Source organism: Garra rufa, chromosome 11 (genome assembly GCF_049309525.1).
Source record: "Garra rufa chromosome 11, GarRuf1.0, whole genome shotgun sequence".
NCBI lineage: Eukaryota > Metazoa > Chordata > Actinopteri > Cypriniformes > Cyprinidae > Garra > Garra rufa.
Window position 1 is genome coordinate 41,485,088 of NC_133371.1, and position 25,720 is coordinate 41,510,807.

General features: G+C 34.2%; 1 protein-coding gene across 1 annotated transcript in view; it reads right to left on the minus strand.

The window, feature by feature from the left end:
• The window catches only part of otogl (otogelin-like), a 58,759-nt gene that overhangs the window by 15,320 nt on the left and 17,719 nt on the right, over positions 1-25,720 (minus strand). The window contains exons 25-49 of the mRNA XM_073850382.1: positions 23,821-23,959; positions 21,370-21,504; positions 20,793-20,939; positions 20,584-20,703; positions 18,435-18,551; positions 17,948-18,104; positions 16,028-16,054; positions 15,761-15,934; positions 15,252-15,530; positions 14,870-14,987; positions 13,866-13,945; positions 12,218-12,906; positions 9,999-10,176; positions 8,336-8,478; positions 8,212-8,235; positions 8,023-8,115; positions 6,379-6,562; positions 5,765-5,982; positions 4,128-4,269; positions 3,812-3,997; positions 3,515-3,727; positions 2,151-2,255; positions 1,959-2,066; positions 708-809; positions 491-595 (exon numbers count right to left, since the gene is read on the minus strand). Coding sequence (XP_073706483.1) covers positions 491-595; positions 708-809; positions 1,959-2,066; positions 2,151-2,255; positions 3,515-3,727; positions 3,812-3,997; positions 4,128-4,269; positions 5,765-5,982; positions 6,379-6,562; positions 8,023-8,115; positions 8,212-8,235; positions 8,336-8,478; positions 9,999-10,176; positions 12,218-12,906; positions 13,866-13,945; positions 14,870-14,987; positions 15,252-15,530; positions 15,761-15,934; positions 16,028-16,054; positions 17,948-18,104; positions 18,435-18,551; positions 20,584-20,703; positions 20,793-20,939; positions 21,370-21,504; positions 23,821-23,959 — 3,983 coding nt within the window. The remainder of the gene's footprint in view (positions 1-490; positions 596-707; positions 810-1,958; positions 2,067-2,150; positions 2,256-3,514; positions 3,728-3,811; positions 3,998-4,127; positions 4,270-5,764; positions 5,983-6,378; positions 6,563-8,022; positions 8,116-8,211; positions 8,236-8,335; positions 8,479-9,998; positions 10,177-12,217; positions 12,907-13,865; positions 13,946-14,869; positions 14,988-15,251; positions 15,531-15,760; positions 15,935-16,027; positions 16,055-17,947; positions 18,105-18,434; positions 18,552-20,583; positions 20,704-20,792; positions 20,940-21,369; positions 21,505-23,820; positions 23,960-25,720) is intronic.

The window sequence follows — 25,720 nt, forward strand, 5'->3', positions numbered from 1 at the left end:
AATAGTGCATAAAGGGATAAAATAATGCCTTCTAAAATGTGACCCTGAACTGCAAAACCAGTCTTAAGTAGCATAGGTATTTTTGTAGCAATTGCCAAAAATGCAATGTATGGGTCAAAATTATTATTTTTTTTAAATGCCAAAAATCATCAGGATATTACATTTAGTAAATTTTTCTACTTTAAATATATCAATATATCATTGCTAAGAACTGTATCTGGACAACTTTAAAGGAGATTTTCCTTGTCCTGTCCTAACAAACCATACATTAACGGAAAGCTTATTTATTCAGCTTTCAGATAATGTATAAATCTCAATTTCAAGAAATTGACCCTCATGACTGGTTTTGTGGTCCAGGGTCACAAAAAGTGAATTTGAGAGTTTGAGTGAGGTTTATTCTGGGGTAAGTATAATTATCTTGATTATCTTAAAAACAAACAGTCACAGGGAAGTCACTGTTTAGATATCTAGGTGTGCATGTGTAAAGTACCGCAGTGTGTCTCTGGGCAGCAACTGTCCGGCACGGGTCTCTTCACAAGCACAGCTCCAGGAGCACAACTCACACTGGGCTCAGGACACAGACTCATATCACATACTGAAAGATCAAGACACAGCCTTTAAACACATCGTGTTTCTCCTTTCATTATGAAACTTTAAATGATGGGGTCACTTCAGTACTGTGACTGCTTGTGTGTTGGTATAACTACCACAGTGATATTGTGGACAGCAGTGATTAGTGGTGTTGACATCCACAGCCAGAATCTCTCCAGGCAAACACACTGGTATAGGTTCAATACAGGACTCGCACACTGGAAAACATATGCAACATAAATATGTTTAACATTATAATGTATATTTTAAACTAAAGCATTATAAATAATTTAATATCTTTGTGTATTTATGTACATTAAATTTTTACAATGATTTAAATACTATATACATACTATAATTATTTTAAACCTTATGTTTTATATGTATTTAAATATTTATATCAAAATAAGAGGGATCATACAAAATGCATGTTATCTGAATGAGTTATTTCACATAAAAGATTAGTTGAAATTAGTAGAAATTATAAAAAATGGCCCCGTTCAAAAGTTTACATACTTTGATTCTTCATACTGTGTTGTTATGTACAACTATTACAGAAGGTTCAAAAACCTCACTGATGCTCAAGAAGGAAACACAATGAATTAAGAGCTGGGGGTGAAAACTTTTGGAATTTGAATATCATGGTAAATTTAACTTACTTTGTCTTCTGGAAAACATGTAGGTAACTTTCTGTAGCTTCTGATAGGCAGTAATAAAAAATAAAAAAATAGGATACTTAGGCAAAAGAAAAATATATCCATCTCATAATGCATTTTGTTTCCTTCTGGAGAATCAGTGAGCATTTGCACATCAAAAGATGGATCTCAAAATATAATCATTGTTGGAAAGGGTACAAATACACAAAAATGCTGAAAAACCAAAGAATTTGTGGGATCTAAAAGATTTTTCTGAAGAACAGCAGGCAGTTTTAGGACAAACAAGGGACTCATGAACAACTATCACTAAACAAAAAAAACCCCAGCTGGGGATCATTCAGGTAACAACACAGAATTAAGAATCAAGTGTATGCAAATGTTTGAACAGGGTAATTTTTTACAAATTCAACTATTATTTTCTCTTGTGGACTATATGTAAACATCTTTTATGTGAAATATCTCATTCAGGTTAGTACTAAATTAAAAATAACATGCATTTTGTATGATCCTCTTATTTTGGTTAAAAAAATTACATTTTGCAGATTCTGCAAGGTGTGTGTAAACTTTTGACTTCAACTGTATATATAATTTAATAATAAAACATAACCTTCTGATAATTATTTTATTGTTAATTATAATGTAATGAAGGTATTGTCAGCATAGAGTTGAGAATGTCAGCTGTAGCATTCAAGTATTAAAACATATTATTACCACACATGTAGCTGTAGCAGCAAGCATGTGCCCCTCTGACCTCCACCAGGAATTGATCTTCTCTGCAGATCGGGGCAGGAACACTCTGGCATGCCAGCGGATCGCATTCTAACAGAGACCAATCAGAAGAGTGACCTTTGTCCACTGACCAAATAAACAGCCTATCAGAGTGAGGATTACATGAGCTCTTACCACATCTGTATTCGGGACAGCAGGACAGTGCGCTGTAGCCAATCACCAGCTTGTCTCCGTTCTCACAGCTGGGCACTTCACTCTGACAGATGGTGAGGTTACATTCTACACACAAAGACACAAGCATTAGACATGCATATTTTAGTTCATTTACTTGAAAGAAAACTACTGTACATTTTTTATGTGCATGTCTTGTCTAAAGGCTTTGCATGTATCTAATGAAGATTTTTAATTAATTTTTCTTTAAAATAACTGTTTCCCATTGTAGTATATTTTAAAATGTAATTTATTTCTGTGATGCAAAGCTGAATTTTCATCATTACTCAGTCTTCAGTGTCACATGATCCTTCATAAATCATTCTAAAAAGTAAATTCTGATTTGCTCAACAAACATTTTTAATTATCAATGTTGAAAACAGTTGTGGTGAAAAATATTTGTTTGTGAAAACTGTGATACATTCAGTCTTCACTGTCAGTTTTAGAGTAATTTATTGCACAACTGCAAAATAAAAAGAATTAATTTAATTTAAGGCGAGACGCAGCAGGTTAATAGGGTAAAGAAATTAAGTAATAGTTATGACCTTACTTACCCAGTTGATTGATTACATCGATAATTGCCAACATTTTTTGTATTACAAGTTTTCTAAAATGTTAGGTTTTAATATGCAAATAAGGCATTATTTAATGAAATACGCTCTAATTTGCACACATTTCTAGTACAAAAATCTAAACACTGGATGAAGTCAGTTTCAAAATTGCTTAATTTTTTTGACATATTAGAGTAAAATGTTTTTACAGAAGGAATTTTGTCTCATTTCATCACTCGATAATTCAGAAAATACTAAGAACAGGCAGAAAACAATATATATTTTTACAGTTTTTTTGGGGGAAATTATTTATAAAATCATGCAAATTATATATGAACAAATCTCTCTGTAAAATCCTTCAGGATATAGACAGGAATAAAAATGTAAAGTTTGGTGTGTGTGTAAGTGCTACTGAAGTGGAGATGTATGGCTCAGTGTAAGACAAAAAACTGTATTGTAATTGAAATCTATTGACACAAAGTGCTATAAAAGAAACACTTAATGGTGTCTTTTGGATGTTTTTTCCCACTAGTCTGAAAAAACACTTTATTAAAAACCAAAAAGCCCAAAATCTAAAATTTGACAGGTGCATGAAAAAACAGTGTTTTTGCCTGCAGTGTCTCCCCTTAAATTTAAATTTAATTAAAACTTTTTAGATGTAGTATGTGAGATCAGCATTAGACATTAGAGCTTTCCAGCTCAAAGTAAACATCAAATGTCAGAATAGTATACTATTTCTTGTGGATTTGTGAAATATACATCCATGTGTGTTTATACCACAAATCTTCTTAGGACAGCAGACTCCTTCCTCCAGCACATCGACTGCATACTCTCCCTCCCTCTCACACAGCGGAGCAGGTTCATAACTGCACTCAGGTTCCACAGGAACCACGCTACCGTTCTCCAGACACTTGAACAGACAGCAGCCACGCAGAGAGCCGTTCCACACCTCACCCGGGGCACGTGGAGCACCGTCGTTATCCGTACACACTGATCACATGGAAATAACAGGCCATTATCACAACAGCACTTCTTTTTTTGCATGCGTGCAAAAGCATAGTGTAGCATTCTCACCGCACTGGTCTTCGGTGACACAAAAGGCAGAGTCTGCTCGGTGCAGGATGGTGCCGCTTTTACAAACGCACTCCTCTCTGATAGAAGAACAGGTGCTTTCCTCGTAGTAATCTCGGTTTTGACACGTCCGAGTCTTACATGTATTCACACAGGGTTTGTATTCTTTACCAGGTGGACATTTGAGTGCTGCATGTACAAACACATACAAATACACAGAAGTGAATAAAAATGCCGGCAGGCAAAAGTTAAGCATTTACGCAAAACCTTCAGATGCTTCCAAACATATGACTAGTAGAGTGTCTGTAGACACACTCACGGCAGAAGTTGCTTTTCCTCCAGCTAAAGCAGATTTGATGCGTGTAGCAAATGGCCACATAAGCAGCCAGGAAGTCACACTCGTGCTCTTTATAATGTAGGTCGCCAGCCCATATCTTATCACAGAAGTTTTCTGGAGAAACCTTCAAAACAACATTTGGAAAAATAATAATCTGATGTAAAATGGTATGAACTTTCACAAGTAAGCGGGGATGAAATTTCTGAAAAAAATGAGCAAAATGTAAAATTAAAGGAAAAATAAGTGTTGTTTTTTATTTATATACTATTAGCATTTATTAATATTTAAAATTAGTTTTTATTTTACATTTCAGGTGTAATTTTAATTTATTAATTATTTTTTTAATTATTAATTTTGCTTTATTTATTTTGATTTGATGTTTTTGCTTTTAACTTTTTTTTCCCTTTGCTTTTATTTAGGTTTTACTAACTTTTATTTCAGTTGCCAAGGCAACATTAAAAATTTTGAATTTACACTACCAGTCAAACGTTTTTGAACAGTAAGAATTTTATATATTTTTAAATCTCTTTTGCACACCAAGCCTGCATTTATTTGATCTGTTTTCTATTTGAATATTTTAAAATGTGATTTATTCCTGTGATCAAAGCTACTTTTTCAGCATCATTACTCCAGTCTTCAGTGTCACATGAAGAAAATTCAGAAATCATTCTAATACACTGATTTGCTGTTCAAGAAACATTTATTATCATTATTATTATCAATATTTATATTTGATGAATTATATGATCCAAAGATCAGCATTTATCTGAAATAAAAAGCTTTTGCAACATCATGCACTACACTATTCAAAAGCTATTTTTTTGAGAGGGGGATATAATAGAAATTAATACTTTTATTCAGCAAGGGTGCTTTAAATTGATCAAAAGTGATGATAAAGACATTTATAATGTTACGAAGGATTTCTATTTCAGATAAATGCTGTTCTTCTGAACTTTCTATTCATCAAAGAAATTTGAAAAAAAAATTATAATCAGCTATTTTCAACATATAATAATAAATGTTTTTTAAACAGTGAATCAGAATATTAAAATGATTTCAGATGGATCATGTGACTGGAGTAATGATGCTAAAAAAATCAGCTTTCAAATCACAGGAATAAATTACATTTTAAAATATATATTCAAACAAAAAAGTTATTTTAAAGAGTACAAATATTTAAAATTTTTACTGTTTTTACTTTTTTTAAAAATGCAAGCTTGGTGAGCAGAAGAGACTACTTTAAAAAACATCTTACTGTTCAAAAACTTTTGACTGGTAGTGTGTATATTTATATTTGATTTATTTCAGCTTTATTTTAATCAATAATTATTTAAATTAATTATTTAATTAATTAATTAATTTTAGTCAACAATAACAAAATAGTAAAAATGGGGGGGGGGGTAAGGGGTAAAACACCCCTTTTTAAGGGTTAATATGATATATATATATATATATATATATATATATTTAATTATTTAAAATGTGAACAAGCTAAATAAGATTTTATAGCTAACAGTTATCACTATTATTTACAGTACAAACAGCTTATTAAAAGCAATGGATGCAAATGGGATGGATATCTACACATGGATATGTATTCTAGCTTCTGTGTTTAGTACCTTATGGTGACATTTAGAGAAAGGTCTCTGGTTGAGCATGGTGAAACATTTGGAGCAGTTGCCGGTGGTGCAGTTGTCTCCCACTCTGCGGAAGTAATCTGTATCCTCTGACGTATCCACCATCCATCCGTGCAGAAACACTGGGATGTCCTCAACATCCCGGACCACCGTACCGTTGGGCAGCCGCAGGTCATCAGCTGGATTACCATCACAACATCCTGAGAAAGAAAACAAAATACATCAAACACACTTACATGACCACAAATGACCAAAGGCTGGTAAATTATTAAAGCAACATGAAAAAACACATTTAACTTCCAGAATGTGACATATTTCGGAATGAAACTAAATAAATATTCACGCGGGGGGGGGGGGGGGGGGTGTTTTATATGGATTTGGATATGTTGTGAAAAGTAGGATATTGTATTACTGTTTATAAATATTTTCAGAAAAGTTGCCTTTTTTTTCTTTAGCACAAACATGCACTGATGATTTGTGCATAATTAGTTAACAGATAAGATAACCGATTAAGAAAGTAAACAGGGTATATAAACGTATTTGATTTCATATTTGGTTGTAGTTGTTTACAAAATGCAAAAGTACAAAACACTGACCACAGAGCCCCCTAGTGGAGGTGTTATCAGGAACCGTGTACTGTAGAACCATGATGCCCGTGCTGTGGTACCACTTTATGTTGATCCCACCAGGTGTATTAATTATGTACATGGTCCCGGTGTCATCAATATGGAGGTTCTGTCTGGTGAGAGGAAGCCGGGCCGTAATCTGATTCACTGACACCTGTGTTAGATCAAACCATTGATACACAACATCATAAATCACTTTTTAAAATTAAAAGTGGGGATACAAGATGCATGAATTATGATACCCTTTTGACTTTTAAATTAAAGAAAGGTTTTTTTAATACCTGGTTAATAAACGTAAGGTTAATAAAAAGTTAGCAAACAATTTTTATATTATTTAATGGCTGCTGAAATAATGGCTGGTAAAAATTTTGTTTTGCCATCACATGAATAAATGACATTTTCAAATACATTCAGATAGTAAACAGATATTTCAAACTGTAATAAATTTCACAATATTACTGTTTCTTATGGAAGCCGGTTTCTGCAACTGAATAAAAAATGTAAAAAGGTAATTGCATCTTTTTATCTCACGCTTCAGACTTTTTCTCGCAATTGCGAGTCAGAATTGTGAGATATAAACTCACAACTGCGAGTTATAAAGTACTAATTCTGACTTTTTTTTATAACTTGCAATTCTGAAAATATATCTTTTTCCTCCCTCAAAACTGGACTTTATAACTCGCAAGTGCGAGTTTATATCTCACAATTCTGAGAAAAAAGTCAGAATTGCAAGATATAAACTCACAATTGCAAGAAAAATTCTGCTTTATAACTCGTAATTGTGACTTTATATCACATAATTCTGAGAAAAAATGTAAAAATTGCGAGAAAAACCCGCAATTGTAAGAAAAAAGTCAGAATTGCGAGATATAAACTCACAATTGCAAGAAAAATTCTGCTTTATAACTCGCAATTGTGACTTTATATCACGTAATTCTGAGAAAAAACGTCAAAATTACGAGAAAAACCCGCAATTGTAAGAAAAAAGTCAGAATTGAGAGATATAAACTCACAATTTGGGAAATAAGTCAAAAATGCAAGTTTTATCTGACAATTCACAATTTTATAACTCATAATTGCGACTTTATATCACGTAATTCGGAGGGGGAAAAAAGTCAAAATTGCAAGATAAACTCAATTGCGAGAAAAAGTCAGAACTGAGGGATATAAACTCACAACTGCGAGAAAAAAGTCAGAATTTCACATTTTTATCTTACAATTCTAACTTTATAACTCACATTTGCAACTTTATATCACGCAATTCGGACTTTATAACTTTAAAAAAAGTCAGAATTGTGAGTTTTTATCTCACAGATATGACGTTACAACTCGCAACTGCGAGTTTATATCATGCAATTTTGACTTCGTAACTCACAATTGAGTTTTTATCTCACAATACTGACTTTATAACTCACAATTGCAAGTTTATAGAATTGTGAGATATAAGTCACTATAACATTTTTTTTTTTTAGTGGCCGAAAACAGGCTTTCATAGGTTTTGCTGTCCTTTTGTTTAAATAAATGCAGCCTTGCCCCAACATTTTTGAACAGTAGTATGATTAATACATTTTATAAAATAAGTAGTATATTTAGGGTAAATCTTGCAGGTGTTACCTTCCGGTCCAAGCGGTTGACCATAATTCTGTATGATTGAGTTGTAATGTTCAGCTTCTTAAAACACAGACCAGAGGTTCCACCAGAGGGAGTCTAACAAGAAGTGATAAAGTAAATGAGCTTGTGATCCTCATTAAAATAATTATTATAGATAACATTTTAACATAAATGAGCTAATAACACACTTACAGGTCTTCTGATGTAGTTCACACTCTGGAAGCAAAAGTCAAGCATTTAATAAAATGTAAAAAGCATAAACAGAAGAAAGCACACAAGCAAATTTCTTCATGGTAGCATGTTAGCATGGGTTTACCTCACTGGTTGGGCATTTCTCAATGTGGCCGACTATTTTCTCTCTGGGCAGGTGGACCAGAATATAAGAGCCGATATCATACAAAGCCACATTATTCCCATCAAACGTGATTACACGCAGGTCAGAGATTATAGAGCAGCGACCTGACAGTACACAAACACAGTCAAACATTAAAAGCCAATAAGATGATACAGCATTTCTGATTAACACTTAATCAGTGTTGCTGTTAACTCTATTAAAATAGTTTTCAGTACATGAAATAGAATGCAAATATTAGGCCTGTTCACACCAAGAATGAAGTCAAAAGGATACATACACCTTGCAGAATTTGCAAAATGTTGAGGGATCATTCAAAATGCATGTTATGTTTTATTTAGTACTGACCTGAATAAGATATTTCACATAAAAGACATTTACAAGAGAAAATAATAGTTGAATTTATAAATATGACCCTGTTCAAAAGTTTACATACTCTTAATACTGTGTTGTTACCTGAATGATCCACAGCTGTGTTTTTTTGTTTAGTGATAGTTGTTCATGAGTCCCTTGTTTGTCCTGTACAGTTAAACTGCCCGCTGTTCTTCACCAAAATCCTTTAGATCCCACAAATTATTTGTTTTTTCATCATTTTTGTGCATTTTAACCCTTTCCAACAATGACTGTACGATTTTGAGATTCATCTTTTAAAACTGAGGACAACTGAGGGACTCATATGCAACTATTACAGAAAGTTCAAACACTCACTGATGCTACAGAAGGAAAAACGATGCATTAAGAGGGTGAAAACTTTTTGAATTTGAAGATCAGGGTAAATGTAACTTATTTTTCTTCAGGAAAACATGCAAGTATCTTCTGTAGCTTCTAAAGGGCAGTACTAAATGAAGAAAAAAAAACTGCCATTTAGGCAAAATAAGAAAAATGTACACATCTTCATTCTGTTCAAAAGTTTACAAAAGTGGCTCTTAATGCATCGTTTTTCCTTCTGAAGCATCAGCGAGCATTTGAACCTTCTGCAATGTTGCATGTAAGTTCCTCAGTTGTCCTCAGTGTAAACAGATTGACCTTAAAATCAGTAATTGCTGGAAAGGGTTCAAACACACGAAAATGCTGAAAAACCAAAGAATTTGTGAGACCTGAAGGATTTTTCTGAAGAACAGCAGGCAGTTTAACTGTTCAGGACAAACAAGGGACTCATGAACTATCAGTAAACAAAAAAAAAAAAAAAAAACAGCTGTGGATCATTCAGGTAGCAACACAGTATTAAGAATCAGGTGTATGCAAACTTTCGAACAGGGTTGTTTTTATAAATTCAACTATTATTTTCTCTTGTGGACTATATGTAAACATCTTTTATGTAAAATATTTTATTCAGGTCAGTACTAAATAAAAAATAACATGCATTTTGTATGATCCCTCATATTTTGGTAAAATAATTAACATTTTGTAGATTCTGCAAGGTATATGTAAACTTTTGCCTTCAACTATACTGTAGAACTGTGTCAAACAAAAATTAAAAGAAAAAAGAAAACTAAAAATATAAAATGAAAAGCTTATTTAAAATATTAATACATACTATAATAGCATTTTAATAATACTACAATACCACAGATACAAACACCTCCCATCTAGATCAAATCTGAATGGTCGTGTGTGTATGTCTCACATGGGCACTGCCACAATGGGCAGCAGGGATCTGTGTTGGTCTGGATCGCTGTGCCCAGCAGGTTGCACTGTGGTTGGCTGATGTTGTATCTGCAGTGCTGAGAGGAATTATGCAGCATCAGCTGTCCATTAAAGCAGATGTACTCACTGCACTCATCCACACGTAATGAATATGGAGGCTGTATAGAAATAAAACAGAGATGTTCATGAGACAGAAAGCATATAAACCCTTCCACCTTGGGATGATTTCAGTAGTATTGATTAACTATCTTTTTTGATGCCTGTTCTTGAGTTATATTGTGACAGATTCATCAATTATTCACTGAACCGCATTTTAACCCATGATTCTTCCCTCAGGGCATCAACATCCTGGCAGGTAGACAGGAATGACTCAGAAACAATGAGTTAAGACTGGTAGTAGTGTTCGCCCTATGTGGATTATTAATGACTAATCTTGAAGATGTGTATATTTATGAGCATGTGCGTAAATCCAGGTCAGGGAGGGAAATTGGAGACGTCAACTTTCACTTAGTAGTAGTTGAATCCATCACTGATATCTCAGGGAAGATGAATCAAAACATATTTTTCAAAACATCAGAGGCAAAACATACTTTTCTTAGAAAACTCAGACATACTAGGAATGAGATTTTTCAAAAAAAAAAATTTATTCTTAATTTGAGTCTCATGAGTCTCAGATGGATATGCAAGGAAAGTAATAGCTTTTTTTATTTCATTTGTTCATTCTAATGATTCAAATTCAAGGAGTTAATAAATAAATGATTCTCTGATTCAGTTAGTGAGTTATTGAACCAATTCAAACAAATTCAACCCTTGAGATCAAGACTGATGGGTTTTTTGACCGATCCAAAGGCTCACAGAATCATTCATTCAACAATTTAAAGGGATAGATCACCCAAAAATGAAAATTCTGCTATTACCACTGATGTGACATGGACTATTTTAACAATGTCCTTACTACCTTTCCGGGCCTTCGGCGTGGTAGTTGTGTTGCTGTCTATGCAGGGTTAGAAAGCTCTCGGATCTCATCAAAAATAGCTTAAATTGTGTTTTGAAGATGAACAAAGGTCTTACGGGTTTGGAACTACATAAGGGTGAGTAATTAATGACAGAATTTTCATTTTTGGGTAAACTACCCCTTTAACTACACTGGCCACGTTGTTTACTGTTGATTTTAGTATTATGTATACACTTATTATAGCATTTATTAATATTTAGTAGAGCTGCAAAACGATTAGTCGTGATTAATCGATTTAAAATATAAGTTCAAGTTTGCATTCTATATGTGTGTGTGTACTGTGTATATATATAAATAAACACATGTATATATTTAAATAATAAATATTTGTATGTATATTTATGTAAACACTTGAATAGAATGTATATTATATATATTTATTTTTTTACATATAATACTAACATATTTTTCCTTAATATATCCATGTATGTGTGTATTTATATACACATAATAAATATAGAGTATACACACACATATAGTATGCAAACAAACTTTTGAATCGATTAATCGTGACTATTCATTTTGCAGCTCTAATATTTATATTCTCAGTTTTCATTTTAATTTTTGTTTTAATTTTTACAAATTTTGATACATGCATTTGTAATTGTTATTAGTTTTGTAAATTTTTATTAGTTTCAATATTTAAGCTCTAATCTACTTTTTTTCTGTTTTAGTTTTAATAGTTTTTTAATTTAAATATTGAAAATTATTATTGTTTTAGTTTTAGTTAAGAATAATAACACATAAAACAAGTTTTGTTCATTAAATGTATCTGTATTACAGCTAATATTCATTCAAAAATAATAATCAATAACTTTCCATTAATCATTTGGAATCAGAGGGTGCAATTAAATCAAAATACTGAGAAAATCGCCTTTAAATTTGTCCAAATTAAGTTCATATCACTAATCAAAACTAAAATTTTACATATTTATGGTAGGAAATTTACGAAATATCTTTACGGAACATGATCTTTACTTAATATCCCAATGATTTTTGGCATAAAAGAAAAATTGATCATTTTGACCCATACAATGTACTTTTGGCTATTGTTACAAATATACCTGTGCTACTTAAGACTGGTTTTGTGGTCCAGGGTCACATTTCATCATGAATATTATTGTATACTATAAATTGAAAATATTTCATTAAAAAATTACCAACGCTAACACACAAACTCTTACCGTGCAGGGCCCTGTGGGTAGAAGAAACGGAGGAAGAACTGTTGTTATTCCTGCTGTCTCAGGTGAAGGAGAGGGTGACGGCAATATCTCAGAGGTTGTTGGTACTGCTGCTGTAGTCGAGGGCTCCTCGGTGGTCGTGGAGACAGATGTTGTCTCTGTGGTGATCATTGTTGAAGTTGTTTCTGGAGTTGTGGTCTCGGTTGTAATGACAGTGGTGGTTGTAAGAGTTGGGATGGTGGTTGGCGGATGGGTCGTCTCTGGTTCAGTGGTGGGTTCGGGTGTGGTCAGCACCTCTGTGGTAGAGGATAAAGTGGTAAAAACTGTTGTTACGAGCTCTGTAGTGGGCGTGGCTGTGGTGGTGGGCGGGGCAGTGCTGACTAAAGTAGGTTCTGTGGTTGGTGGAGAGGGAGTTGTGGGAGTTTCTGTGGAGGTTGTGGTGGCCAGAGTTGAAGAAAGTGTGGTTGGTGGCAATGTGGGTGTAGTTGGGATGCCAATTAAATCATCTGCTTCCAACGGTGTAGTAATGACTGTAGTACTGGCAGTTGTGCTCGGAGAGGTGCTTGGTGTTGCTGTTGTGGTGGAGGGAGTTGTTGTGGTTGTAGTTGTAGGAGCAGCAGTAGGAGCCGCTGTGGTTCTGTTTGATAGGGTCACGAACATGTAAGGAGTCGGAGTTGGGGAGAGTATCACACCTGCAAGCACATCAGAAACAATATACAGTTAAAGTCATACATTTACATACCTTGCAGAATCTGCTAAATGTTAATTATTTTAGCAAAATAAGAGGGATCACACAAAATGCATGGTAGTTTTGCATGGTAGACTTTTACATATCGTCCACAAGAGAAAATAACAGATGAATTTATAAAAATGATCCTGTTCAAATGTTTATACATACACTTGATTCCTAATACTGTGCGCTTTTTTGTTCAGTGATAGTTGTTTATGAGTCTCTTGTTTGTCTTTAACAGTTAAACGGCCTACTGTTCTCAGAAAAATCCTTTAGGTCTGAGTCTGACAAATCTTTTGTTTTTTATCATTTTTGTGTATTTGAACCTTTTCCAACAATGACTGTCTGATTTTGTGATCCATCTTTTCACTCCGAGGGACTAATATGCAACTATTACAGAATGTTCAAACACTCACTGATGCTCCAGAGGAATGCTTTAAGAGCCAGGGGTGTAAACTTTTGAACAGAATGAAGATGCATACATTTTTCTTATTTTGCCTTAATATCATGTCATTGTTGGAAAGGGCTCAAACACCCAAAATGGACCTGAAGGATTTTAATATAGAACAGCAGGAAAAACAAGGGACTCATGAACAACTATCACTAAACACAAAAAAACAGCTGTGGATCATTCAGGTAACAACATAGTATTAGGAAACAAGTGCATGTAAACTTTTGAACAGGGTCATCATTTTTATAAATTCAGTTATTATTTTCTTTTGTGGACTATTCAGATCAGTACTAAATAAAATAAATCATGCATTTTGTTAGATCCCTCTAATTTTGGTAAAATAATTGATATTTTGCAGATTCTGCCAGGTGTATGTAAACTTTTGAAGTTAACTGTAAGTGCTAAGATAAATCTAACAGTGTGCAAAAATGTTTATAAAAGTGAGGAAGATGTGATGGTTTCACACGTACAGTCTTCTTTGTAAACACACCGCCTGGTCACTTCGTCCAACAGCATAGACTTGGGACAACGTGGAAAACAACCTTCAGCCCTAAACCAGATCAAAGGGTGAAAGACAACAGATTTGGATTTTTTTTTTTTTTTTTTACTTTTTCTGAGGAAATTGTGAGGGTGAATCTCTTAACAATATATCAAAGTCATATTGTCCTCTAATATTACATTTTGCTTGAAGAACTTGAAGCCTGTTTAACAATTTCTTATGCATTGTGACATGACTATCATGACAAACACATACAATTATATAACTTTTATACAATATAATATATTTTATTCATATTATATTATATAAAAATACATTTAAGCTTGAATCAAGATTTTAAGTATTTTTTTAGCATTTTAAATTGATTTTAGCATTATTATTATTTTGATATATTATATTTGATTTTGTAGCATCTTTTGCATACACAACCAGTTAAAATCGTTTGAACAGTAAGATTTTTAATGTTTTTTTTTAACGAAGGATGCTTTAAATTAATCAAAATTGATGATAAAAACATTTAGAATGTTACAAAAGGTTTCTATTTCAGAGAAATGCTGTTTTTCTGAACTTTTTATTCATCAAAGAAACCTGAAAAATTATACTCAGCTGTTTTCAACATGATGATAATAATAATAATAATAATAATAATAAATGTTTTTTTTGTCCAGCAAATAAGAAAATTAGAATGATTTTTGAAGGATCATGTAACACTGAAGATTGGAGTAATGATGGTAAAAATTGAGCTTTAAAATCACAGAAATAAATGTATATATTTAAAAAAAATATTCAAATAGAAAACAGTTGTTGTTTTACTGTAATTGTACTGTATTTGCTGTACTTTGGATCAAATAAATGCAGGCTTGGTGAGCAGAAGAGACTTATTTAAAAGCATTAAAAATCGCACTGTTCAAAACTTTTGACTGGTAGTGTAATTGTCACATATGATATTAAATTAGCATATGCACGTGATCTTACGGAGGTAAAAACTGGCAGCGTGTGGCATCGGGGTCGTTGCATGTTTTCACACATGGACTGGCACATGCGTGATATTTCCACTCGCACATCAAGCGGTAAGGGATCACAAAATTGCTCTCTAAAATGCAGAAACACATCTATCATAAACAGAGACATTAGAGAAATCACTGCAAATGAGATTAGTGTTTTATAGGAACTTTTTAAGTGAGCTTATATGATGTGCATCAGCAGAACTCCACACTAAATGTGTCTGCTCCCTTTAATACACTGCACTATATTTAGATCCATCCCACAGTCAGTGTAGGTAATACAAGCCTGATATTAAGATTAATTATAATTGCACAGTATATTTGATATATAGGTATTGGCAGACTGATCCTACCTTCAATAATAAAACTGCTGCTGATTTTGAAGGCGTACGTGTTGTCGTAGTTCTGAGCACGTGTGTGTGTATGAGATAGAGTGAGGAAGACACCCTTCTGACTTTGTAACTCAAAGGAAGACCGTCCAGGGAACCACAGTCCCTGGTGGTGGATGAAGGTGGCCTTCCGTCTGAACTCTTCCCCAGACTGCCAGTGTTCCAATCTTAGCCCACGGTTCCCAGTAACACACAGAAAATAGTTGGGCCTCTCTGCAGACTCCAGTGAGACAACAGGAAGTCCTGAAATGAAAAATCAATCATTTTGACCCAAACAATGTATTTTTGGCTATTGCTCCAAATATACCCATACTGCTTAAGACTGGTTTTGTAGTCCAGGGTCAGCTTATATCAGCTTATATTTTGCATTTCAACATGTTTGATTGCATATTAGTTTTAGACTTTTTCTTTTGCAGTTTCTTTCACTTATTTGTTTTGCTGTTGTGAAGTTGAAGTGAAGAGTATGTGCTCACTGGAAGCTCGGTCCTTATATAGTCCAGTTGTGATCATGAAGTGGAAAATGGTGCTTGGTTGAGCGTTGGTCCTCAAGAGGGGAAACACTTCACCACTGCTTACGTTTGCCCCAAACACACATGCAGAGTCATTCTGCTCTGCGCTGGACAGAGTGAACGGACCCTCTCCCAACTCTAAACAAGCATGCAGAAATAAAAAGTTTAAGGCAAGATCTTCTGGACTTACGACAGATTTGTAGGCAGATAAACAGAATAAATCATTCTTACCTTGATTATAATATTCACAGTCATATGCTGTCAAAGAAAACATAATGAAGCTGTGTTATTACAACATTACCAGCTTAAAAAATAATATTAAAGGAAATAATTTTACAGATAATTTACTTACCCCTTTGTCATCCAAGAGGTTCATGTCTTTCTTTCTTCGGTCGATAAGATTTTTTTTTTTTTTGAGGAAAACATTTCAGGATTTCTTTCCATATAGTGGACTTCTATGGTGCTTGTGAGTTTGAACTTCCAAAATGTATTTCAAATGCAGCTTCAAAGTGCTCTAAACAACAGGATCATTTGAGGTTAAAAAGTACATAAATTGTATTTTTTTGAATGATTGTTTAGCTAAATAAGACACAAGTTTCCCACAAGTTTAGAGCAATTTGAAGCTGCATTTAAACTGCATTTTGGAAGTTCAAACTCACGGGCACCATTGAAGTACAATATATGGAGAGAAATCCTGAAATGTTTTCCTCAAAAAAACAATTTCGACTGAAGAAAGAAAAACATGAACATCTTGGATGACAAGGGGGTGGGTAAATTATCTGCAAATTTTTGTTCTGAAAGTGAACTTTTAAACAGCACTAGCTCCGCATTTATCTTTTTTAACATTACAAATATGCAACTGAAACAGAATACAGAACCAAAGCCTTATTATAAAAACAGACCCTGATAGCAAAGAGGAGCCGCTTTGAAAAAGTACAAAATGAATGCTGGGTTAGTTTTGCATTAGAAATGTTAGTTAGTCTGTGCATTAGGGTCAAAGATGAAATGTCTTCTTTTAGTGTCGGCATCAAATTAAATTTATACATATAAAGAATATTAAATGCAAGTAAAGTGTCCACTTTAATGTTTCAAATTACTTTTGTGAATTTAAAATGTCAAAATATGGGTGAGATAATGCTCCAACATCAATAAGCGTTACAGAAATATTTATTTAAAAATAAAACAATATACGGATTCTGACCTCTTATTTATTTAAAAATATAAAAGAAAATGTACTCATACTAAAGTTTATTATATGTGACCCTGGACCACAAAACCAGTCATAAGTGTAAATTTGTTGAAATTGAGATTCTTATGTCATCCGAAAGCTGAGTTAATAAGCTTTACATTGATATATTGTTCGTTAAAATATGACAATGTTTGTCTGAGATACAACTATTTGAAAATCTAGAATCTGAGGGTGCAAAAAAATCTAAATATTGAGAAAATCGCCTTAAAAGTTGTCCACATGAAGTTCCTGGCAATACATATTACTAATCAAAAATCAAGTTTTTATATATTTATGGTAGAAAATTTACAAAATATCTTCATGGAACATGATCTTTACTTAATATGCTAATGATTTTTGGCATAAAAGAAAAATCGATCATTTTGACCCATACAATGTATTTTTGGCTATTGCTACAAATATTCCCTTGCTACTTAAGACTGGTTTTATGGTCCAGGGTCACATATATTAAAGGATTAAAAACTTTTTGACAAGTTGGTAAAACCTAGTGGTTTGAACGATGGTGGTGAAGCTGATTTAAAAATTCTATTAATTTGTTTTTGGGGATGCCTCTGTGTTTCTTTTTAATCATGTTTTCATCTAAGAATTCTTGTTCAAAATATCTCTTACAAGTTTTAGTGGTATATGAATTATTGTTAAACTGAATGACATTTTAGTAGGTGTAAAGTAGGCAAAAATATATGACATTATTATTATCTTCATTATTTTTTGCTCAATTTTTTTTTTAAACAGGGCACATTCTAATATATGGATAAAAAATGAAAGCTATATTAAACTTTTATTCTTTTGATGCTTGAAAACTCCTTTTCATCTGACCCTTTAACCTATAATAACAGACAGCAAAAACAGGTCAAAAGGTCATTTGCACACATTGGCTTTCTCATGTGTTTGCTTGTACTCACGACACACGGTGGGGGATCTCCAGTTCACCGTGACTCCATTTTGACAGCATTTGTGTGCATACGCTGCAATACTGGTGCACAGACATTCACAGTCACCCCCACGGTTGCAGTTACAGGTGTCCGTTAGACAGTTCTTATAAAACCAGGTCACATCCACCTGAGGGACCACGAGGATTAGTTACACACAATACATGGCTATCTAAAATCCCAATTAGCCTGTCACAAACACACAATTGGTTATGCAACACACACTCAGGACTATTGACTTCCACCTGAACGTGTTAATGGTGGAACGCTCTAGCTTTTCAAACCTATACAGCCCCCAAGTGGCTACATTTAGAACAGCAAACGTCTCAGATGGTTCATCGCAGACAGTGGGTTTGTCTATCTGATGCCGTCTGCCAGCCTGTGTGTGGCTGTGGGTAAGACGTGGCCTTTTTATCTGTAGGCCAAAAGTGTTGTTAAACCCCAAAGGAGAGCTGCTCACCACATTGTGACATGGAGCAAATACGTCACTGTAGAGGAGACCGCACTCCCGCTTAGCATACGGCTGCCGGCTGAGATCTCCTTCGCATGGTCTGCGAACTACAAAGTCACTCTCACACTGCAAACACATAAACACATAAAAGTTGTTTAGTCAATCTAATCTTTAAGTGTAACTCACCACAGTTCAATATGATTTTAGGCTAGTAATAAAACTATGGCAGAAACAATAGTTAACATGAAAAATTTTAAGAATACATTACTGTTCAAAAATGTGACACTGGGCCACAAAACCAGTCATAAGGGTCAATTTTCTAAAATTGAGATTTGTACCAAAAAATATGGCCAAGATACAACTATTTGAAAATCTGGAATCTGGGGCCAGTTGCATAAACTTAGTCTCTATGTTAAGACAATGTCTTAAGAACTCGTTTGACCAGCTAGCGGATAACTAAGGGGTAATCGGTCTTATATTTTGGATCCAACTTAGACTAATCTAAGTTTTTATGTAACCAAATTTTCAAAAATTTGACCAGTCTTAAAGAAAAAAAATGAATGACTAACTTTTAAGTCTGTCTAAACCTTTTATGCAACTGGCCCCTGAGGTAGTAAAAAAAAAATCAAAATATTGTGAGAATCACCTTTAAAGTCATCCAAATGAAGTTCTTAGTATGGCAAATTACTAGTCAAAAATTAAGTTTTGATATATCTACGGTAGGAAATTTACAAAATACATTCATGGAAATGATCTTTACTTTATATCCTAATGATTTTTGGCATAAAAGAAATATTGATCATTTTGACCCATACAATGTATTTTTGGCTATCTCTACAAATATGCCCGTGCTACTTATGATTGGTTTTGTGGTCCAGGGTCACAAATTTGGGGGTCAGAGTGATTTTTTTAAATGTTTTTAAATAAGGCTTTAATGATCACCAAGGCTGCATTTATTTGTTTGAAAATACTGTAAGTACACAAATATTGTGAAAAAAATTACAATTTAAAATAAAAAATATATATTTTAATTAATGGTGGGCCGTTATCGGCGTTAACGTGCTGCGTTAACGTGAGACTCTTATCGGGCGATAAAAAAAATATCGCCGTTAATCTATTGTCAAAGTTGGGTTGGGAGCTGGGTCTAAACTACGCAAGATATGATGACTTTCACCTTGATATTTTAGCGCGGATGACGTATACCTAGTCGAATTGCACTGTAGGGGGCGAGAAAGAGTCTTCAACTTCTGTGAAATTACCACATCAAATGAGACGTGCAAACATGGATGCAGCTATGAAGCCGCTCCAGGGCAGGTGCGTTGCTTGACCCTTTTTACTGGGGCACGTGAGTTATAATTTACTTTGATAATCCCGAAATAAAGACATTAAACTATATGCAACAACTGAATTGACGCTTCTAAAAGCAACGCAGTTTAATGGAAGACTATGCACGCAGAAATCCATGCCCGTGCGCGTCTGTGTATTTAACGGCAACGCGCACGTCGTGCAGAAGTACTTGGTTACACAAGTTTGTATAGTTAATTATGTTGTAAATGCAATTGTCAAGGAGTTTGTGATGCATTTTGGAAACAGGAGATGAGCGCCTGATCTATTGCGCCACCTAGCCCGTTCTCGAAGACTTACTTTTAGTCATTATTTGGGTAGCACACATATTCTGAATGCCTTCAGCAGAATTCAAAGTAGCCATTTTAATCTAGATTAATCTAGATTAATTCCAAGATTTAATCTAGATTAATCTAGATTAAAAAAATTAATCTATGCCCACCCCTAATTTTAATACATTTAAAAACGTAATTTATTCCTGTGATGCAAAGCTGAATTTTCAGCATCATTACTGTAGTCTTTAGCGTCACATGACCCTTCAGAAACCATATATATATGCCGATTTGCTGTTTAGGAAATATTAATTACTAATATGAGGCTTAATTTTTTGTGGAAACTGTGATACATTTTTTTAGGATTCTTTGATGAACATGATGAACAGTAGGTTAAAAAAAAGCAACTGTAAACATTTTAACAGTTATTTTTATCCTTTAAAAGAAAAATCTTAACCCTAAAATTAACCCTAAAATTTTTGAACAGTAGTGTACTGCACATATAGTGTACTCCAGTCTCATAGTATCCTAAAGTGTCATACCTGTCCAACAGCCCAGCTGTCTCCAAAAGCCTGTGCGTTACTGACTTCCATATGTCCAGCTGTGGTCATGTCATTTACTGTTACCATGTCAAAGTTTCCACACAAACCACTCATCTGACCCTAAAAACACAGCCAAATACATTCTAGTAAAAAACAGGCTTGATACAGTATACAATTATACAGCTCATTTAGCGAGAACAACCTCTGACCTTCCACTGGGGTCCAGCACGAATATGAACAGTGGTCTTGCGGTCCCACAAAACGGTCAGATCTTGAGCAGGAAAGTGGACCACGGTGTAGTATCCCGCACCCCACAGCTGGAACTCATATCCTCTTCCCACAACAGTAGATGAGCTCTGGAGGACAAACACAAACTCAGATTAGCAATGCTTCTGTGTTTTTTCTGAACTCTTCTTCAGATCTGTGCCTTGACACAAGCCTGTTTCTGAGCTCTACAGATATGCTCTGATATGCATTTCCAGCTGTATGCCTTTCCAAATCATACTCATTTAAATGTAGTAACATCTACAAGCGATATGAGTCCTCCTGAGCTGAATTTAACTTGTCCAGAATACTTATGCAATGGAATCATTTCAGTTTTTTTATTTCTAATACATTTGCAAAGTTGTTACAAGCCTGTCTTGTGCTTTGTCATTATGATGTATGCAGTGTAGACTGATGTGGAAAAAATAATTTAAAGCAGTTTAACATAAAGCTGCAACATAAAACATGAAAATGGGTATGAATACTTTTGTATTCAGCTGAAGATTGTCATCTTGTACTCACAGGTTTACCAGAGTTGTCACTGAAGTAGATTTTAGTGAGGCCAACATAGATGAGCAGGTACTTCATGCAAACAATTCCGCTTTCGTAGCAATCTTTGTTTTGAGCCATGATGGACACCTCCGTATCACCGATACTCTACATTTAGACACAAGATTAACACAAATGTAGTGAGCAATCGATACACAACACTTTATCATCTCTACCTCTGAAAAACAACACCTTTCCTAATAGGCAGGTGTGTGATTTTTGTGTCACTAGCGTCAACCAAACAGAACCGGAAAAGTTTGGCGGCCCAGTAAGATTTTTTTTCTAAATAAATTAATATTTTTACTGAGCAAGGATGCATTAAATTGATCAAAAGTGACAGTAAAGACATTTATAATAAGATATCTATTAAGTAAATAGTGTACTTTTGAACTTTGAACTATGTTTTCAACATAGATAATAATAATAAATGTTTTTGAGGAGCAATTTGGCATATTAGAATGATTTCTGAAGGATCATGAGTAGTGATGCTAAAAATTCTGCTTTGCATCACAGAAATAAATTACATTTTAAAATATATTCAAATAGAATACAATTATTTTAAATTATAAAAATATTTCACAGTATTACTGTATTTTTTATCAAATAAATGCAGCCTTGGTGAGTATAAGAGACTTAAAATTTTAAAAATAACCCAAAAAAAAAAAAAATCACACTGACCCCAATCTTTTGAACGGTAATCCCGCCCAAGTCTCATCCCATTGGTTGAGCAAGAAGCTGATATGTCGGACCTCTCAAACAAACAACGTTTTGAAAGTGCCACAGAGCCACTTTGTTTACACTTTTCAGGAAAATAATTTAACATTTAAAAGTGGCACATTTAAATAATCAGTGCATTGCTCATGCATCAGCTCATAGGTAGTATCATAATAAATGCAATGTTGTTGTGAATGTGTGTGTGTGTGTGTGTGTGTGTGTGTGTGTGTGTGTGTGTGTGTGTGTGTGTGTGTGTGTGTGTGTGTGTGTGTGTCTAAAGCCATTTCTTTTTGTCGTGATGGAAAAGAATGTCCCCCGGGTAGATCAGTAGACTCCTCAGAGAATCACTGGCCTTTAGGAGACACCAAAGTCTATTCACCTGCATCTTAAGCATCCACACACACACAGACGACGCACACATGCATACGCACTTTCTCAGTCATTAAGGGCAGTAGCAGGTTGCATTGCGTAGGCTGATAGGGAACAGATTGCTCTTTGTTATGTGCGGCTCTTTGCTGAGTTTCTGTGCTGGGACTGACATTAACTCTGGCTCCATTACCACAGCCCTGTTCTAATTAAAAATCCCCTCTGATTTTCCCAAGATTAGAGGCGGTAGAAGCAGATCTCTTTTCCTGCTACTTTATCCGTCCCTACTGAAGTCCGCAACGTGTGGGAGCACACACACGCACACACTCTTTGGCCCTTCGTTAAAAATTCTTCGGTTTAAAGGTGCAACACGTTCAACTGGTGAAACACACCCTTTGTTGAAGGCAAGCTGGTAAGCGCCTCTCCACTTGGTCCTAAGACCAGCGCACAAGGCAAACGATCGTCACCGTTTTACAGCACTTGTAACACAAAGATATGCTTACTCTCACATTTAAGCTTACCCACAGAAAAAAAAGCACTATTACCATGGTACATGTACAGAAACAATGGTAAAACTGTCAACTGAGTTTTTTTTAAATGACTGATGGCTATATCTACAGTGGAGGATGGGCAATATACAGTAATGCCTATAAACTAAAAATGGTAAAAGTTTGTGCCTAGTAAGGTTTACTATTTTTTTTAAACATTATACTTAAGTATTATATGCATTAAACTGATCAAAAGTGACACATTAATAATAAACACATTTATAATGTTTACAAAAGACTTCTATCCCAAATAAATGCTGTTATTTAGAACTTTCTATTCACCAAATCAACACTGATAATAAGAAATGTTTCTTTAGCAGCAAATCAGCATATTAGAATGATTTATAAAGGATCATGTGACATTGAAAATTCAGCCTTGCAATCACAGAAATAAATAACATTTTAAAATATATTTAAATAGAAAATAGTTATTTTAAATTGTAATGACTCATAATATCTCGCAATATTACTGTTTTTTTTATATTAAAAACATCCAGCTTGTGAGCAGAAGAGATTCTTGTAAAACATTTAAAAAACCCTACCAACCCCAAACGTTCGAACAAACTCTAATTTCAAAACAGACAAATATCAGATTTATCCACCTTTTTTTCTGTAAAAGTGGGCACGGCCATTTGTAAATAGCTGTAAAGTTCGCTTTGCTGAACTTTACAGCTAAAGAAAAAGGTGGATAAGTCTGGTCAACACATCTGTCTATCATTAAACAGCATGGTGCATTTTGGCTTTTTTTTTTTTGCTAATGTACCCAAAGTCACAAACACGAACACTCAGGAAGTACCTTAACCAGGTAGACCTGGCAGTCGCTGACATAGTCATACTCCAGGCCATCAAATGTGTGGTAATGTCGGTCGCTGTAAATGGTGCAAACTGCTGGACACGGTGAATATGTGCAGTTGAAGAACCCACGATGACACACACTGGAAAGAGACAGAGAAACCAAATAAAATATTATTAAAGGTGCCATAGAATGCATTAATACAATATTTTAAATTGTTCTCTGATATCTACATAGAATGTATGTGGCTTAGGTAAGGGCAAAAATTCTCCAGAAATGGGTTTACATGTCCATTTACAACCCTAGGATTTGTCCCTAGAATAAAATGGTCTGTTATTACCTTATTTGGAAGGGTTCTGATTGGCTGTTTTACAGTGGCTCATTTCAATAGCTCACACAGCAGGAAGGAAACACAGGGAGGAAAATTTATATTTCAATACTTTCTCTCGCAGTTATATAGGTAATTATACTGTGTATAAATTGCAGGCATCAGGGAGCCGCTATTAATATGCGGGGCATTGATACTGCTTTTGAATGCACAATTACGTTTTACTTTCACTTTCGAGATTTGCAATCGCACATGCTCTGTGTATACTACAACTTACAAGATCAGATGCTTGTCAGCAGTGCTCAGGATCTGTAAAATGTTTGCCATCATCCTCAGTCATCTCTCCTTACTCTGTTTATGTGGTAAGTAAAATCTTATGTACTTTAATGTAACAGGCTACCGCTAGCAAACAGCTAACCGTGTCTCTTTATTTGAGCATGTTACTTTATTAGAATGAGCTATTTGTTTTCCATGCCTTTCTGAGTACAGATACCAACCCATCCCTACACATCACATCCCCTGCACAACCTGGAACATTACATTTATTTCCATGATCTGCCATTTTCACTATTGTCCTCACTTTGTTTCATCACAATACCTGCAGAACTTCTGATGATCCAGCTATGCAAATTGTGGGGCGTAACTATTAATGATCCCGACTACAACATCACAGTCGAGTCGGTGTTATGCTGGGACTGGGCTCTTTTTCAGTGGTCTTTTGCAAGCACACGATGCACAAGATTTATTTAAGAAGGAGGAAACAATGGTGTTTGAGGCTCACGGTATGTCATTTCCATGTACAGAACTGTTATTATTCAACTATGCCAAGGTAAATACAGTTTTCCATTCTATGGCACGTTTAAATATACACACATACTGTGATTCTGCAATTACACTGCAAAAAAAGGCTTATCCTACTTAGTATTTTTGTCTTGTTTTTAGCCAAAATATCTAAAAATTCTTAAATCAAGATGCATTTAGTAGATAAGCAAAATGACGCAAGATATTTAGTCTTGTTTCCTGGGGAAAAACATCCACATTAAATGTTAATGTATTTGCTAGTGGGCTAAGTAAAATATTCTTAAAACAAGACCCCATTGGCAAATAATGTCACACTTACTAGACGTAAACTCATAATTCTGAGAAAAAAGTCATAACAGCTGGATGTAAACTTAAAATTCGGAGAAAAGTCATAATTGCAACATGTAAACTAGAATTCTACGAAAAAAGTCATATCATCAAGTTGTAAACTCAAAATTCTGAGAAAAAAAGCCATAATAGCAAGATGTAAACTAGAATTCTATGAAAAAAAGTCATAATATCAAGTTGTAAACTCAGAATTCTGAGAAAAAAAGTCACAATTGCAACATGTAAATTTAGAATTTGCAGAATTCTGAGAAAAAGCAAAATAGCACTGAACTCTGAATTCTAAGAAAAAAAGTCTTCAGTTATTCCTCTTCAGAAATCATTCTAATATCCTGATTTGGTGTTCAAGACACATTTTAAAAGTTAATGTATATAAAATAAAAATGGATTCTGTCATAATCTTTCAACAATCTTAATTTATTGTAATAG